Here is a 16,430-nt window from a genome sequence, read left to right as displayed (position 1 = left end):
GGATTAACAGAAAATGTGCAATATGCATCAAAACAAAATTAGACAGGTGCATAAATTTGGGCACCCTTGTCATTTTGTTGATTTGAATACCTGTAACTACCTAGCACTAATTAATTGGAACACACAGTTGGTTTGCTGAGTCCATTAAGCCTTGAACTTCATAAACAGGTGCATCCAATCATGAGAAAAGGTATTTAAGGTGGCCAATTGCAAGTTGTTGTTCTCTTTGACTCTCCTCTGAAAAGTGGCAACATGGGGTCCTCAAAACAACTCTCAAATGACCTGAAAACAAAGATTGTTCAACATTATAGTTTAGGGGAAGGCTATAAAAAGCTATTGCAGAGATTTAAGCTATCACCAAAGAAAACCGGCACAGGTATAAAACTTTAGAATTAAGCTGTCAGTGTCCACTGTGAGGAAAATAGTGAGGAAATGGAAGCCCACAGGCACAGTTCTTGTTAAGGCCAGAAGTCGCAGGCCAAGTAAAATATTGGAGAGGCAAAGGATGGTGAGAACGGTTAAAAACAGCCCACAGCCCACCTCCAAAGACCTACAACATAATCTTGCTGCAGATGGTGTCACTGTGCATTGTTTAACAATTCAGCGCACTTTGCACAAGGAGAAGCTGTATGGGGGAGTGATGCGAAAGAAGCCTTTTCTGCACACATGCCACAAACAGAGTCGCTTGAGGTATGCAAACACACATTTGGACAAGCCAGCTTTATTTTGGAAGAAGGTGCTGTGGACTGATGAAACAAATATTGAGTTATCTGGTCATAACAAGGGGCGTTATGCATGGCAGCAAAATAACAGCGTTCCAAGACAAACACTTGCTACCCACAGTAAAATTTGGTGGATGTTCCATCATGCTGTGGGGCTGTGTGGCCAGTGCCGGTACTGGGAATCTTCTTAAAGTTGAGGGTCGCATGGATTCCACTGAATATCAGCAGATACTTGAGAATAATGTTGAGGAATCAGTGACAAAGTTGAAGTTACGCCAGGGGTGGATATTTCAACAAGACAATGACCCAAAACACTGCTCAAAATCTACTCTGGCATTTATGCAAAGGAACAAGTACAATGTTCTGGAATGGCCATCCCAGTCCCCAGACCTGAATATCAATGAAAATCTGTGGGGTGATTTGAAGCGGGCTGTCCATGCTAGGCAACCATCAAACCTAACTGAAATGGAGAGGATTTGCAAGGAGGGATGGTCCAAAATACCTTCATCCAGAATCCAGACACTCATTACAGGCTATAGGAAGCGTCTAGAGCACAGCTTTCCAAACTTTTCATGTTGGTGACACACTTTTTAGACCTACATCATTTCCCGACACAGTAATTCAGTTGTACTAGCAAAAAGGAGGTTAAACTAACTTGTTTTAAGAGATACGGACACATACATGAATTATATATTAATGAAATGTATTTACAAGTAACAGTAAGTATGTGCAAGAATTTAAAAAAAGTTTAATAACACCAATAGCTACTTGATATTTTAATGGGATGTATGAGTTTGATGGGATGAAAACAATTTCTGAATATTTGGTGGAATATTAGATAAAGACACTTGCATTTCATCATCAAGCATTTCTTAAGCTTCCACTTCCTATCCATATATCAAGAGCAGGAGCAGCAATGCACTACTGGGAGCTAGCTGCAAAAAAAACCCCACTGACTTCAGCTCAGCATTTAAGCTGTAGCCCTCAGAGCTCGGTGAGTCTGATTGACTACTGCCCGCGCTGCAAACACACTGCTCTCCCACTCCCTGACTACACATGCAGTCACGAGCCAATTAAGGAGACTACACGTGCAGTCAGGAGCCAATGTGCCGCCAATGGGAATAGTTTCAGTTTCCACTGAGCTGAGCCAATAGGTTAAGATGATCTGTGTCCCCTAGGTATCAATCACATGTCAATGTGATATGCGTAGCAGGCAGGTGGAAAGTCAGAAACCAAAAAAAAAAATTTAAAAAAATTTGTGCTGAAGCAGGGACACACCTACACACTGCTGCTGACACACTAGTGTGTCCCGACACACAGTTTGGAAAGCACTGGTCTAGAGGCTATTATTTCTGCTAAAGGAGGCTCTACTAAATATTGATTTGATATTTCTTTTGGGGTGCCCAAATTCATGCACCTGTCTAATTTCGTTTTGATGCATATTGCACATTTTCTGTTAATCCAATAAACCTCATTTCACTACTGAAATATTACTGTGTCCTTCAGTTATTTTATAGATCAAAATGAAGTTGCTGAACCAAACACCCAATTATTTATAAATGAAAATCATGGAAATTGTCAGGTGTGCCTAAACTTTTGCATACGAATGTATGTATGTATGTATGTATGTATGTATGTATGTATGTATGTATGTATATATATATATATATATATATATATATATATATATATATATATATATATATATATATATATAATTTAAAAAAAGTCAGATATATGTAGAAATATTTATTTATGAATAAATAGAACATGTTCCATTACATAAAGAACATTGGAATATAACATTTTCATTTCAGGTTATCACTAATGAGAATATGTGATGGTGTTTGCGCAAGAGTGGGGTGTTAGGTTTTTTGTCTCCATTGACTTCTATGGGGAAATATGTGAACAAGCACGCAAATTTCTAAGATCAGATTTTTGTGCTAGTCAGGTTACCGCTAGAGCAAAAACAGTTTTCTTCAAACTAAATATATGAGCGCAGCCCATCTAACACATAAGTCTTAACTCTAGCGGAGTTATCGCTAAAACGAGAATGCAAAATACCACTCCACTTGTAATCTAGCCCTTATTGTTTAACTGAAAAATAAAATATTAAACAGCAGACAGCTACACAACATTGTTTGCCAGTTATTGTATAACAAAATAACTATACTCCCGTATTGCCATATAAAAGAAAAATTATGTGACACACAAATATATCTGATATGCTAGCTAGCTAAGTGCAGGTGCATGCCCTCTTATGTATGTGCTTTGACATCTAGCACTCCACGGCTCTAGTGGAAATACATATACACTCAGTTTACTGGCTCTTGACAAGTCTTTAAGTTTATATGAAGGTAGAAATCTGGATATAGAATGGGATTCCTACAATTATACAATAACTACAAAATAATCATACTAATTGGTATATTGAAAAAATTATATGTATGCAAAGCACCATTTTGTTTAGTCCATTTTACCCATTTTTCTAAGTTCCTGCATACCAAGGACTCTTTATAAACTATGTATAAAAAGGCAAGTACATTTAGATCTCAGTATATCACAGTATGCTTTTATCAAACAAAACTACCTTCAATTATTCTGCAATTTAGCATCTTGCCCTAAATATTTCAATCTAATAAAGATGGTACAAATTCACCATGGACAATATTCTCTATTTAATAAATATGGCAAAAATAAATTTTCTTAAAAATTATTTTACACGTGTGTGTAATGTCACCCCCTTCTCATGCACAACCAATCGCGTGGGAGAAGGGCCTGTCAATCACCCTGAATGAACATGTTCGGGGAGATTTCTATCTGCCAACTCAGAGGTGGAGGAGATAGTAAGAAGCAGTGGTCAGGTGCTCCTTACATTGCGGAAATCAGAGTTCCATGGCAGCATTTGCTAATACATGGAGCCCATGGTTTATTTTGTCTGCTTTTCCTGTAATTTAACTCTAAAAATTGTAATGTTTCCACTTTCTCCAGAGTGACTGGAGTGTATCCTGTGGAATGCAGAATCCTGACACTCCTACATGGTGCACAGTGATTATTTAATATGTAAAGAAGCTTATTTATATATGTCTCTATTTAGCTAAACCAAAGGAAGTAAGCTAACAATCAAGATGCCTTTCAAGGGGTATGTGCCAAGCCTGCAAAGTAATGTGCATCTAACACAACTACAAGTTTAATTGTTTAAAAAGAAAATGTAATTTCCATGCAGTTATTTTGCAATGCAGCGATAACTGTTAATGCGGAAATGAAAATTGGCTTTAATGTCACTTTAAATGTATAGAAAGGTCAAAAAAATAAATATGCATGGGTGCACTTCAATTTCATATATATATAAGCAGTTTTTGTAATATACTTCCAATAGCAAATGCTTTTAGTAAAAGTTATTACTGTTTTCCTACAGCATATGCATATATCCTGTGCACAAGTACTCAGACACTTCTCAGAGAGTCAGCAGTGGCTTGCATGACACAAATTACATCTTCAGAAGCAATATACCACTTCCAGCTCTCTGCCAAAAGCTAATTGAAGTGTGATTCCTGATGAACTGGAATGCCACTGTTTAAATCTGTCATTACAGACAATTTGTAAAGTTTAAAGGGACATTAAACACTACCTACCATACTTTCCCCATTTGAAAAAATAATACTAAACTGGAATGCAGACTCTCATAGAGGAGAGTGAATGTAACAGACAAAAAACTGTCAAGTACAGCAAAAAATTTTTGAAGCACATACAAATAAAATCGCACTGTTTTTAGAGTACTTTACCTTAGACTCTCATCTAGTTTTGTACACATCTTTTTCTATCAATGCAATAACTTGCATATTTTGAGGTAAATTGGCCAACTTACATTTGGCGAGATAAAAAAAATTCTTGAAGAATACCATGAGAATTGTGAGAAAACAGAAGGAACACCCCTGCGTGTTCATCCAAGATTATGAAACTCATTTTACAACAGAAAAATAATGTACAATTAGAAATTTGTAACTTTTGGTATGATTGGAAAGGGAAAGGAAAGTCAATTTTTAAATTTCAAGATTTAGATAGAAAACATAATTTTAAAACACTTTTAAATTCACTTTTCATAATTAATTTGTTCCCTTGGTATCATTTGTTTAAAAGAATATGTAAATATGCTTCAATAGTGCAAACTAGTTGAGAATTGATGGTCACACACATTTGCCTCTTGTCATTGAATTACCAGATATTTTCACCTAGCGAACAGTAATGCGTTTCTGCTCTGGAGCTGAATTTATCTATGAGCTCCATTTATTTACGATTGGATGCACAAGAACAGACATCTCTGACCCTGTTTGCCCGGCATTGCAGCTAGTGGGCAATATGCTGCCCGCATTTATCATTGCACAATACTATTAAAAACAGGGGCACTTTCATTCATGAAACTTTATAAATACTTACCTTTTTCTTCAGCAAAGCCGGATCGGCGATCCCCCACCCGCTTCAATCACAGCATGGCCTCAGGAGTTGGACGCTCTGGGCTGCACGCCATTATTAGAGGAAGCCAGTTTTGTTATTGCTGACGTAAGTACAGAGGAGTTGTGGGCGGGGGATCGCCAATCCGGCTTTGATGAAGATAAAGGTAAGTATTTTTAAAAATATGCTGCAATGTAATGTTTCATGAATGAAAGTGCAGTGATCAAGTGTGGAGGAACCACACGAAACATGTCTGCAATTGCTATTCTGTGCCCCCGGATTACGACTATGAGCTAAGGCTCTATTTGTTTTTACTACTCTGTCACCAATAAAGCTGTTTTTACCTATTGAAGTTCTGGAGTTTTCAGTCTGCTGATTTTACTTCTTCCTGCAAGTGAGTGACACCCGGAAGTGTATGGTGAATGAATGAAAGTGCCCCTGTTTTTAATAGTATTTTAAAAAATCGGGCACTCATTCATGAAAGTTAACATTAAGTTTAACTGATAACAACTTCAAAATGATGCATTTTTTATTAACATTATTTAAAGCCCAAATTGGCTCCTCCAAATAAGGAAAATAGAGGGCAAAGTTAAGCTATTGAGAAACAAATGACTTAAAAAGGGTGTTCATTTGTTTGAAAAATGTTTACACTTGGCTGATATATTATTCTATAGCAAAACAGCAGAAAAGTCTGGTTATTACAAGATGTTTACTGTACTTAGAAGGCCAAATAACAACATTATGCAAGTATATTGGTGAAATGTGACTAGAACATCAGAAAATTCATCTGTCCGTAAACTAGAAATGTAATTGCAAGAAGTTATACAATATGACATGTATCTCAAAGTATAGTAGAATCTTATACTGGGGTTTATAGGCTTTGTCATCTGCATCGTTTTTGTTCATATAGGAAACTATTATGCAACTACAGAAAGATTTAAAAGCAGTGGTGCTAAACATATTTTATATCAATACTCAGATATTTATGTATTAAGACATGTAGCTATATGTTTTAATCAGATTTAGCATGAATGGGCTTGACTAGACTATTGTCTGGCCAGATCTCTGGACATGGCAGAACTGTAAAAGAAGAAAATACAGTTATCATATTGTTATAAGGATAACGATGTAACATTTGTATAGTCAAATATATTAAATGAACAACGTGCCCATTTTTATAGAAAATATTCTTATATAACCAAGCAAATCTTTATGCTCGCAAAAGCATATTGTGCATCTATAATCTGTGAAGCAGGGCTTGCCTATCTAAAGTCTATAACCCGTATGCCATTCTTAAGTGTATAAAACAAAAACTGTATGAAATTTTCAAATGTGGGAACACAAAATAATTGGAGGGCTGACAAACCAACTTTATTCATTTTATTAAATAAAAAGAAAATACACACATCCACATACATACATATATAGTATTAGAGTTCCAAAGTAGTGTAGCTATAATTTAAAGGGACAGTCTACACCTTAGTCTTTTTTATAATATGCAGCAGGAATTGTAAAAAAAGTTGTTTTAAAATGAATATCGTTTCTGGCCACTATGAAATGGCTGTCAAGCTCCACCCAATGACATCACAATATTGGCTGCATATGGCATCCAATCACAAAAAGGCTCACTAGTTGTATTCAACCGACTGTCAAAGCTATTCAGCAGAGTGCCTAGATGTAGCCCAGATCGTGATGTTTTCAGTGGGCGGAGCTTAGCAGCCATTTCAAAGTGACCAGAAACTATATTCATTTTAAAATAACTTTTTTTTTACAGTTCCTGTTGCATGATATACAGTAGAAAGGAGTGCTGGAGACTATTTGCAGTTTCATCTAATGTGAGACTTTAAGATGACTAAGGTGTGTAGACAGTCCCTTAAAGTTCACCAGTTTATTCATTATTAAATATATTAAATGCTGTTTTCCAGGTGTTTGTAAGATTGGATTGGATGAACCAATTTAAATGAACTGTGGCACTTTTGTGGGTATGCTTCATGACTGACAAATTCAGCATTTTGTATGGTTTAAAGTCACCCTATTTGTCTATATTTTGTGCATTTTAGGTAGGAGAAAACAGCATGAAACAGTTACATTTTCTTTCATGATTCAGATAGAGAGAACATTTTTAAGCAACTTTCCAATTTAGTGCTATTATCTAATTTGCTTTGTTCGCTTGGCATCCTTTGTTGAATAAACAGCAATGCACATGGGTGAGCCAATAACATGAGGCATATAAGTGCAGCTCCTGATTCTACCTAGGTTTATTTTTCAATAAAGGATACCAAGAGAATGAAGCCAATTAGATACAAGAAATAAATTGGGAAGTTGTTTAAAATTGCATGCTCTATCTGAATCATGAAACAAAAAAAAAATGGGTTTCGTGTCTCTTTTAGTTTATGTCCAGTAGTGGTTCGGCAGCATGGATTTGTGAGAGTTTTTGTCCCAGATTAGACATGTGCATGGCGAAAAAATTCGGTTCGGTTCGGATCGATTCGGAATTTTTCGAAGTTCGGTTCGGATTGATTCGAATTCGGAAAATTCTGAATCAATTCGTTTCGGATTCATCCGGATTCGAAGAAATTCGGTTCGATTCGGTTCGTAAATTCGGCATTTCGGTAAGTGTTAGGTGGGATTAGACTAGTATTATACTGTATATTAGGTGTTAACCTAACATACTGTACAATACTAGTGTAATCCCAATGGCCATCCGAATTTACGAATTTCCGAATTTTCCGAATTTACGAATCGAAACGAATCGCACATGTCTATCCCAGATATTGGTGTGCATGGTGCTGTGTATACTGTAGGGCAAGGAGTATCTACAGCAGTGTCATAACATTTATAGATGTAAAAGTAATTTTACAACAAACACACATACACATTTAAATATATTACAAAAAAATCTTGGGGAATTCAAGGACAAACACCTTATGTTAATCACAGAATTTAAATTTCCAATCGAATCTTAAAAGCAACTTCTATGATGAACCTTATTTCCACAGAATTATAGAAATATAGACATTTTTTCTATAATAAAATAACATACTCTCGAAAAATGACCACTATAATTTACCATTTAGGGATACAAAGTTACTAGTAAAGAAAGAAAATGTTAGCAGTCTGTTCAATGTTAAATTTCCATATAGAAAGAAGGACTAATCTCTAACTCATCCACTTAATTTTTTTAACAATCTGGGGCTAGGGGAAATTTTCAGACTGGCTTGTAAATTGCATTTCTGTGTGTCTGTGTGCTGCACAAATGTAAAAAAAGGTATTATCACATATTTGTGTTCCACACAACACATACACATATTATTATTAACATTATAAGTTATTTGTAGAGCACCAAACAGATTACTTATGCTGGGACAAATACCAAAAAAGAAAATACACAGATACAGAAACCTATGTGATTTATGAAAAATAGCAAAATAATAAGACAATAATGCATATATGTGCCTTACACATACATACAGCTCTCTCTTTTGGTTCTCTATACTCAGAAATGTTTTGTCTATTTGCCTACATTTTTTTCTAAAACATGCATCACCTCTGTGTACCATATACATCATAGCTTGCCCCTACAACTAACTCCACCTGCCCTGAATTCCCCATGCTGTCTGCTAAAATGATTAGCAGCTGGTGATTTCTGTACTGCTCTCCCCACGCATTGCGGCACTGCGCATGCGCACCAGTGGCTTTGAGTTTTGGAAGAGCCGGGGTTTCCTAGCATGGGTAACCCCGGAAAGCGCTTCCAGGCTCATTCATAATCTGCGGGCTTCCTCGGAAAAAGCAGCCAGCTATGTTTAGCGTTGGATACATTAATAATTCAAGGACTTCTGTAAATAAGAGGAGGGCAAAACGGATTGCTGATCCAGTCTTGTAGAAGCCGTGGTATGTAAAATTAGAAATAAAAGGGCAGGGATTCCCCCTTCCACCTCACACATGTACCGTATGCATTACACTTTCTCCAGCTATGGAAGAAAAGAAGCAGATTTATAGTAACGGCACCTCTAGTCAGAATATATCTAATATAGCAACAAAAAAAAGAACAAGCGTACACACTAGTTTTCCAGGAATAATCATATTTGCAATATATATGTATTTATCAACAAAATAGCGTGGCTACACGATCATACTAGTACACATTGTACTACATATTCTATAGCAAACTTGCACAGTCTGAATGGGAGCAAATGAACAAACTGTAATAAACTGATTACATAGATGCAGTTTGATTGAGCTATCCGTGGTTCTGAAAGAAAGCTTTCCTCCTCTGTCAGCTATGGTGTAATATGGTGCATTGTATTCAACCACTTAATTCCAAAATATGTTTGTTATGGTATTTATTAGCAAGGCACCTTAAATCACATATCTACATTGTCCATGAGTTTTCCTACCATACAATTTAACAAAAAGGGGAAAAGTTCACCAAACAACTGTAATAAATTGCATATGAGGCTTATTGCTTTGCGTTTTTCCTTCCTGGAAAAAGCAATGGGCTCACTTGCATCACGTAATCATTTCTTGAAGCCAAAGAGTTAAAACTCTATTTGAATATATATATATACCACAATTAATTCAAATAACATATAAAGTCATCTAGCAGCATACTATAAGGGAAACTGATGTACATAAGAACGGAAATTTACTAAAACATTGTAGACCATACACTGTATGGCCTCTCCATGGTCCTGAAACAAATGCGACTATTCAGACCTTCAGCTGAGAACATTTGAAATGACCTTTATTTCATTATTATTTACAGGGTCCTCCAGTCTACAAACAACGTTTCGGGCTCAGGCATGAATAAGAGCTTAGACTTAGCCCAAAACGTTGCTTGTACATTGTTGGACCCTGTAAATAAGAATTAAATAAAGGTCATTTTAAATGTTATCAGCTGGAGGTCTGAATAGTCGCATTTGTTTCAGGACCATGGAGAGGTCCTTGTAGAAGTCTGAATATTCTTATTTGTTATGGGTTTGGTAAGTCTCCTCCATGCTGTGACAGAGTTGTGCGGTTTCCAATCTGTTTAAAGACCTGGAACAAATGTCCTTGCACTTCCGCTTTAACCTAGCAGCCACATGGATAGTGTACTATATTCAGGAATATACACACAAGTGATGGGAAAGATATGCAGAGCATTTAGCAACATTATGCAGAGCAGGTCTGCAAGTTCTATTAAAATAACTCGCCCACTGTTTTATTTAGTATATATATATATATATATGTGTGTGTGTTGTATTTTTTATTTTTGACAGGAAAACAAGTCAAGTCGTATTGCTAAGTAGTGAGTCTAGGAGCTATCCGCAGTGCTGAAATACACTTGCTTGATTTTTTTTTCACTTCACACCGAACTTGTAACATCATTTACACAGTGTCCGCGTGCAGTTTCGCAAGCATGACAATCTATATAAAAACTAGTACGTTTTCAGAATATTCACAACAAGCTGCTAAACGAGAAAAATCAATAATCAGACTCAGCAATGCAAGAGTTTTACTATAATGATAAAGATAAATTAAAAATGTGCAAGTAAATTCAGTTTATTGGATTCTGATAATAAATTCATCAGCTGAGATGGAATAGGTTTCATATTTTCTGAGATGGGATTCCACGAATGGGAAGTTTGACTTCGGTTAATACTGAGACATCTAAAAACTCTAATTTTGGTGTTTATTTTGTGTTTTTCTTTCTTTCTTTATATTTCGTGTAAATTTGAAGGAAAAAAAACCCTCTGTTACTCTGGAGTGAATACGGGACCAATTTTACTCTAGATCTAACGTCTCAATTTTAAAACGAAATAGTTAAGCATTATTTCAATTTAGCCGTCTCAAAATATTGAAAATTAATTACAAGAAGTAAAATAGAAGAATTAATTCACGTGCCAATTATAGTTATGCTTAAATTTTGGTCCAAGGACTTAAAATTCTGGATAAAAATCGTGAATGATCACTAAGATTTCAATCTTAATTTCATATAGCATCATGTACTATGTATTTGTGACACTCAAACGAACAGGAAAACTGTGTATAATTAATAACTGCAAGTTTATGAAAAAACAACTGTATTTAAAAGTAAGTACATCTCTGCTTACCTAATATGCCCTCTTAGCTAAAGCTCAAACAGTCATAAATACTAGACACAACTAGGTCAAAATTTAGATTAGTGAACCGATTAGGAACATCAATTTTCAAACTACTTATATGTGTGTGTTCAAAATAAAATTCAATTTTAAACCAAACTTACCCACACATGCACAAACATTGCATTAGCTTACACTAATCTTAGATACAACAGAATTAATAAATGTGCACGAAAAACACTCATTAGCACCAACTAAAGTAGTTACATCAGATTTCAAACATACAAGCGTTGGCTCACTATGTACTGCACATCAAGTGTGATTATACATACACACATTATATATATATATATATATATATATATATATATATATATATATATATATATATATATATATATATATATATATATATATATTCCCCAATATACAGGTGAAAGCATGCAACAAAACCAATGCAGACCATAATCACTTATAAATACACCTGGCAGTAATTAAATTACACAGTCTAAAATAAAATGACTCGAACTGTCAAATAATTACTTGTTGGTCCACTTAATGAAATCTTCATCATAATAGAGCCGAGCATGCTATGCATTCAGAGACTCATACAACTTGTGACATGTTTAGCTTACTGTATCACTCATCTAGAATAATACACAAACAGAACAAACGACTGACAGATACAATACAGTATTTTGCAAGTGAAATTTAGCATATTGCTTTGCTACATGATATCATGGCAAATTGTTGACATTAGGTATCCAGTCAATGTAGGAAATAATATTGCATCTTATATGTCAGACTAAAGGTAACAAATGATACATGCTACTATATAAACCAAAACACATATAACTAAACTCAGACAAATAGGGCATAAAAGCATTAAAACAAATCTGACACGAGTTCATCAAAAATGCATGTAAACTGCATGAAAACTTTCATCCATAAAAGCTTAAATCCCGCAAACCTTGTAAATAAACATTTGATTAACAAACAGAATAAATCAAGTGATAAATATAGTTTACCTGAATTTCCCTTGCGTGGTATACAATAATAAGACCAAGCAGAATAATCGTGGAAAGGCTTATAAGGCATTTTAGAGCTAACGAGTACAGCGAAGCCTGCAACAGAAACATATTTCAGTTTTGGGCACTTTGCAATGATCACAACTGTCTTACAATACATCTTTATGAGCTAAGACCACTGTTCTAGCTAATACCTAAAGGAAGGCAGGCAGCTGCCAATTATATTAAGGGGAAACATCTACAGTGGTGCTGCCAAGGTTACAATAAATGCATAAATAAATGGGAAATAAACTTAAAACCAAGTTAATTTTAAGTTTCACGAACTATTTCCCCCCCCCCCCCAGAACACTTTAGGACAACGTTAACCCCTTGGCTGCCATTTCTGAGATCTAAGGGGTTAATTCCAGCTGTATTGGTTGAAGAGCTCTGGCTTGTATCATTCTATTAGTGTCTGCTCCTCATATCCTCTCAGTCTAACGTGTAAACCTGCAGGGGGACACATTTACCTTGTCGTAGGCTCCCCAAGAAAGTTCAGTTTCTATTACCATAACCACGATCCCAAACATCCCAAAGATCAGAGCGTAGTCGCTCAGTCGTTTCCTTTTCTCAAACAGGGCTCTCCGGTGGCCCAGCTTGTAGCCGATGTTATTGTTTTTCTTTTTACTGGATTTGCCTTGTGCCCCCCCAACTGACCCCCCACCTCCCCCACCCATGGCCCCCGAGCTGTAAGTCCCCAAGTTGTTGGAGTTGTGTTCGGGTTTGGACACCACTATCTCTGGCGCTGCGCTAGCGCTGGACAGAGGCTGCAGAGGTTGGGACTCGGAGTCCAGTTCGTGAAGGTTCCTGCGGGACGCACTCAAGTTGCTGAGCGGTCGCATGACCCCGCCGTTGTACCTGCAGCTACTCATGGCTATTTCCGTGAAGGGGTTACTCTCCCGGCGCTGGCTGCTGGTGGGGCTCGCCTGCTGCCGGCTGTGGCACTGGTGGTACTGGTTGTGGTAGTGGTGGTGATGGTGCTGCCTGGACGAACTGGCATGGCTGGAAGGCGTCAGCTCACTCACGTTCAGCTGGCTGCCCTGCCTGGAAGAGGAGGAGGAGAGCGGGGAAGAGTGAGTCCGGAAAGCGCCAGTGATGGGAGAAGAGGTGCGGAGTAGTGGTAGGTTATCCCCGTGGAAGGAGCAGCTGTTGCACTGAAGGCATGGCCCGTCCTGTTGCAAAAAGAGCTGCTCGTCCGGGCTCTGACAGTGCAGCTGCTGCGGCTGTTGCTCTGGATAATAACCGTGCTGGAACTGCAGCGATGTTTCCATGTCAGAGCAGTTAAAGCTGCAGGAGGATCGCCAGGCTGTGCACCCGGCGCAATGCGTTATGCCAGGGATGGGGATGTCCTCAGCTCGGGAGGAAGGGCCCATTTCGGCACCCGTAGAATCCAAACAACGCGTCCGATTGGCCGGGCGGACCAAAACAAAGGGCATGACGTCAGCGCCTGGGCGGGGTCAGATGGGAAATGTGGAGCAGCGGTGACAAGTGGCAGCACAATGTTCCTTGGCAGCTCTCCGGGGTAGGATTCCAATGGGAACGCCGCGGCTCAGTGAGATTCAGGGTCAGGATTCCCCGTGCAAGCCCGGCTGCCAGCATCACACACGGCTAGTCTGCTCTGATCCAGCTCTGGCACAAAAGGCTGACGATGAGAGGACACTTCCAGCTCTACACCTAGACCCGTTTGGCAAAGGACCTCTAATACCTGGGACGTGATGAGGATGCTCAGCTTCCATGAGGCATTTGTAGGTGCAGAGGACTAACTTCTACATTTTGCTTCTTCATTTTTATTATTTGTACATTGTTCTGTTTAAAGTTTTGACTTTCCAGCAAATATCAAGGGCACGCTCCATGTCTTGATGGTATGATCCCCATGTTAATTACTTTGTAGTAGATGAATACTGGGTTAAATGGAAAACACGTCTTTTTGTTAATAGTTTGATATTCGATTTTCTTAGATTGTTGAACAAGATTTGGTTTCATTGAGTCAAACACTGAACATGTTCATATCTACTTATTCGTGGTCTGTTCTTTAATATTTGCAATTATCTCTCCTCCTAGCGCCAGAATAGGAGATTAGCACCTGTAAAAGAAAAATACAACGTTATTACTAATAATCACAATGAAGATTTTTATCTGTTTAATGCTGCTAACAGTATCTATAAATATATTTTAGTTTATGAGTAGCAAGTAGCAAACATGCGACGTGTAATTCCATACTTTCTATGCATTTACATTTTATATACAATTGTCTTTAGTAATCATATACTCCAGTTATACTCAAATTATTTGGTTTTGTAAAGAAATAAAATAAAAAGGTGTGAAGCAGCAAATCAATAAATGACATTTTTTTGTGTCCAACTTAATTCAAAATTGTTTGGTATTCATCATCTTTAGCTACTTACAGGTTCTACTATTCATTTTTTAAACCAATACACTATTTAAGTGTAAATGATCATACTTTGTTTTTTATGTATTTTCAAAACCATCCATAAAGCAAATTTTACTTTTTGTGAACTTGCCAGATTGAGGTAATTAGGTATTACATAAATGAATTAGTAAAATACAAATTAAATAATAATAAACATCATGTCTCACATTGTATTTTTTTACTACAATGTGTGTAGCTGAAAGCTAAACGTCTCTATAGCCATTAAACTCCCAAAATCGTATTTCTTGCTCTAGATTTATTTATTTTTGAAGATTTTCTGTATCTAAAATACTAGGTCATGGGAACTAATGGTGTACTGTAATCTTTGACAGACATATTTTCTACCTCTTTGTAAACATACATTAAAATGGTGATCAGATGCTCATATTCATATTTGGTTGCCCAAGATCTGTGTATCAAAGAATAATATATACTGTGTTACATTCAATTGGCATTACATAAAATATGTGGTTTAATTGAATATGATACATTTGAAAACATTCAGATTTCTAACAATTTGTAATATAATTCAGATTGAATCCTCTCAGATAGAAGTGACTGGTTACTGGATCTTCTACATTATTATAACATTATTATAACAGTTTATTTTAAGAAGGAAATAATATAATCTGTGTTTACTTAATGACTTTTACTTATCATCTAATAAAAAAAAAAAATCAGTTTTGTCCCAAATGTCATATATTGTCTCCCCTATCTCTTAAATGTGTTTTCAAGGCCACCAGAAGTTTGATATCCTTCTTGAAAAGACTTTCCAAAGTATTAGTTAAGAAAACATGAGTATCTTGTTTACCCAACCTTGTGTTGATTTTCTCTAAACAAATTGTATTTTCTGCTGATTAAAACAATACTCCTCCTGCTTGCAGAACCACTAACTGAAACAAAATAGCTGTCATTAAGTAATTGAATTTGTGACCTGGATTCAATTTCCTGCAATTCTACTCTCCATCACCTTTAAAGTTGGTCTTTAGATGCCTCGGCCCTTTTTACAGTTTTAGTTGAATAATTTATCTTAGCTGATTTCTCAAATAATGTACTATGTGAACCAGGTAAAGTCTATTTGCATTTTCTTCAAAGAAATCAGCTAGTTTACTTGATTCTGTTTAATATATTAATCATCTAGTTTGTCACTAATAATCGTTTTCCAAAAAGAGTAAAACAAATTGATAATCTCATTGTATGATAGTGTTGGATTTTATAGAGACTTTTACCTAATTACCTTATTACTTATTAGTTTATTTTCCAATGCACAGCTGATTTCAATGACAAAAATAATAAGACTATATACTGTTAACCCTTAGAGTTGACATTGCAATTCAAATATATGTAGCTTTTGGAATTGCTGAAGAAGAGTAATGTGATGCAACTCACTTTATTCTGAGAAAGTCTTGCATGGTGATCTAAACTAATCTCCATGTATTCTCTCTGTACTTATCTCCTTGCTGTTTGTATGCAAGTTTGTTGTTTATCTACTTGACTTAAACCTATCATTGTATTGTATCCCTCATTTAAACACAAGAGGTCCTGCTAGACCAGTGTTTTTCAACCAGTGTGCCATGAGAGATCCTTAGGTGTGCCACGGCAGACTGACAACAGTGTGACATATTTTTTAAACTTTGCTTGTTTTTTACTCCCAGTGCAGGGGTAGTTTGTAGGAGGCATG

General features: G+C 36.5%; 1 protein-coding gene across 3 annotated transcripts in view; it reads right to left on the bottom strand.

The window, feature by feature from the left end:
- Positions 1 to 13,754, bottom strand: part of KCNN2 (potassium calcium-activated channel subfamily N member 2) — a 342,268-nt gene extending 328,514 nt beyond the window's left edge. For all 3 annotated transcript variants that reach the window (XM_053701554.1, XM_053701555.1, XM_053701556.1), the window contains exons 1-2: positions 12,789 to 13,754; positions 12,283 to 12,378 (exon numbers count right to left, since the gene is read on the bottom strand). In XM_053701554.1, coding sequence (XP_053557529.1) covers positions 12,283 to 12,378; positions 12,789 to 13,754 — 1,062 coding nt within the window. The remainder of the gene's footprint in view (positions 1 to 12,282; positions 12,379 to 12,788) is intronic.
- Between the last annotated feature and the right edge of the window lie 2,676 nt (positions 13,755 to 16,430).

This window comes from Bombina bombina, chromosome 2 (genome assembly GCF_027579735.1).
Source record: "Bombina bombina isolate aBomBom1 chromosome 2, aBomBom1.pri, whole genome shotgun sequence".
NCBI classification, from domain to species: Eukaryota; Metazoa; Chordata; class Amphibia; order Anura; family Bombinatoridae; genus Bombina; species Bombina bombina.
The sequence above is the reverse complement of the archived record's forward strand: the minus strand, read 5'-3'. Positions and strand labels throughout refer to the sequence as shown.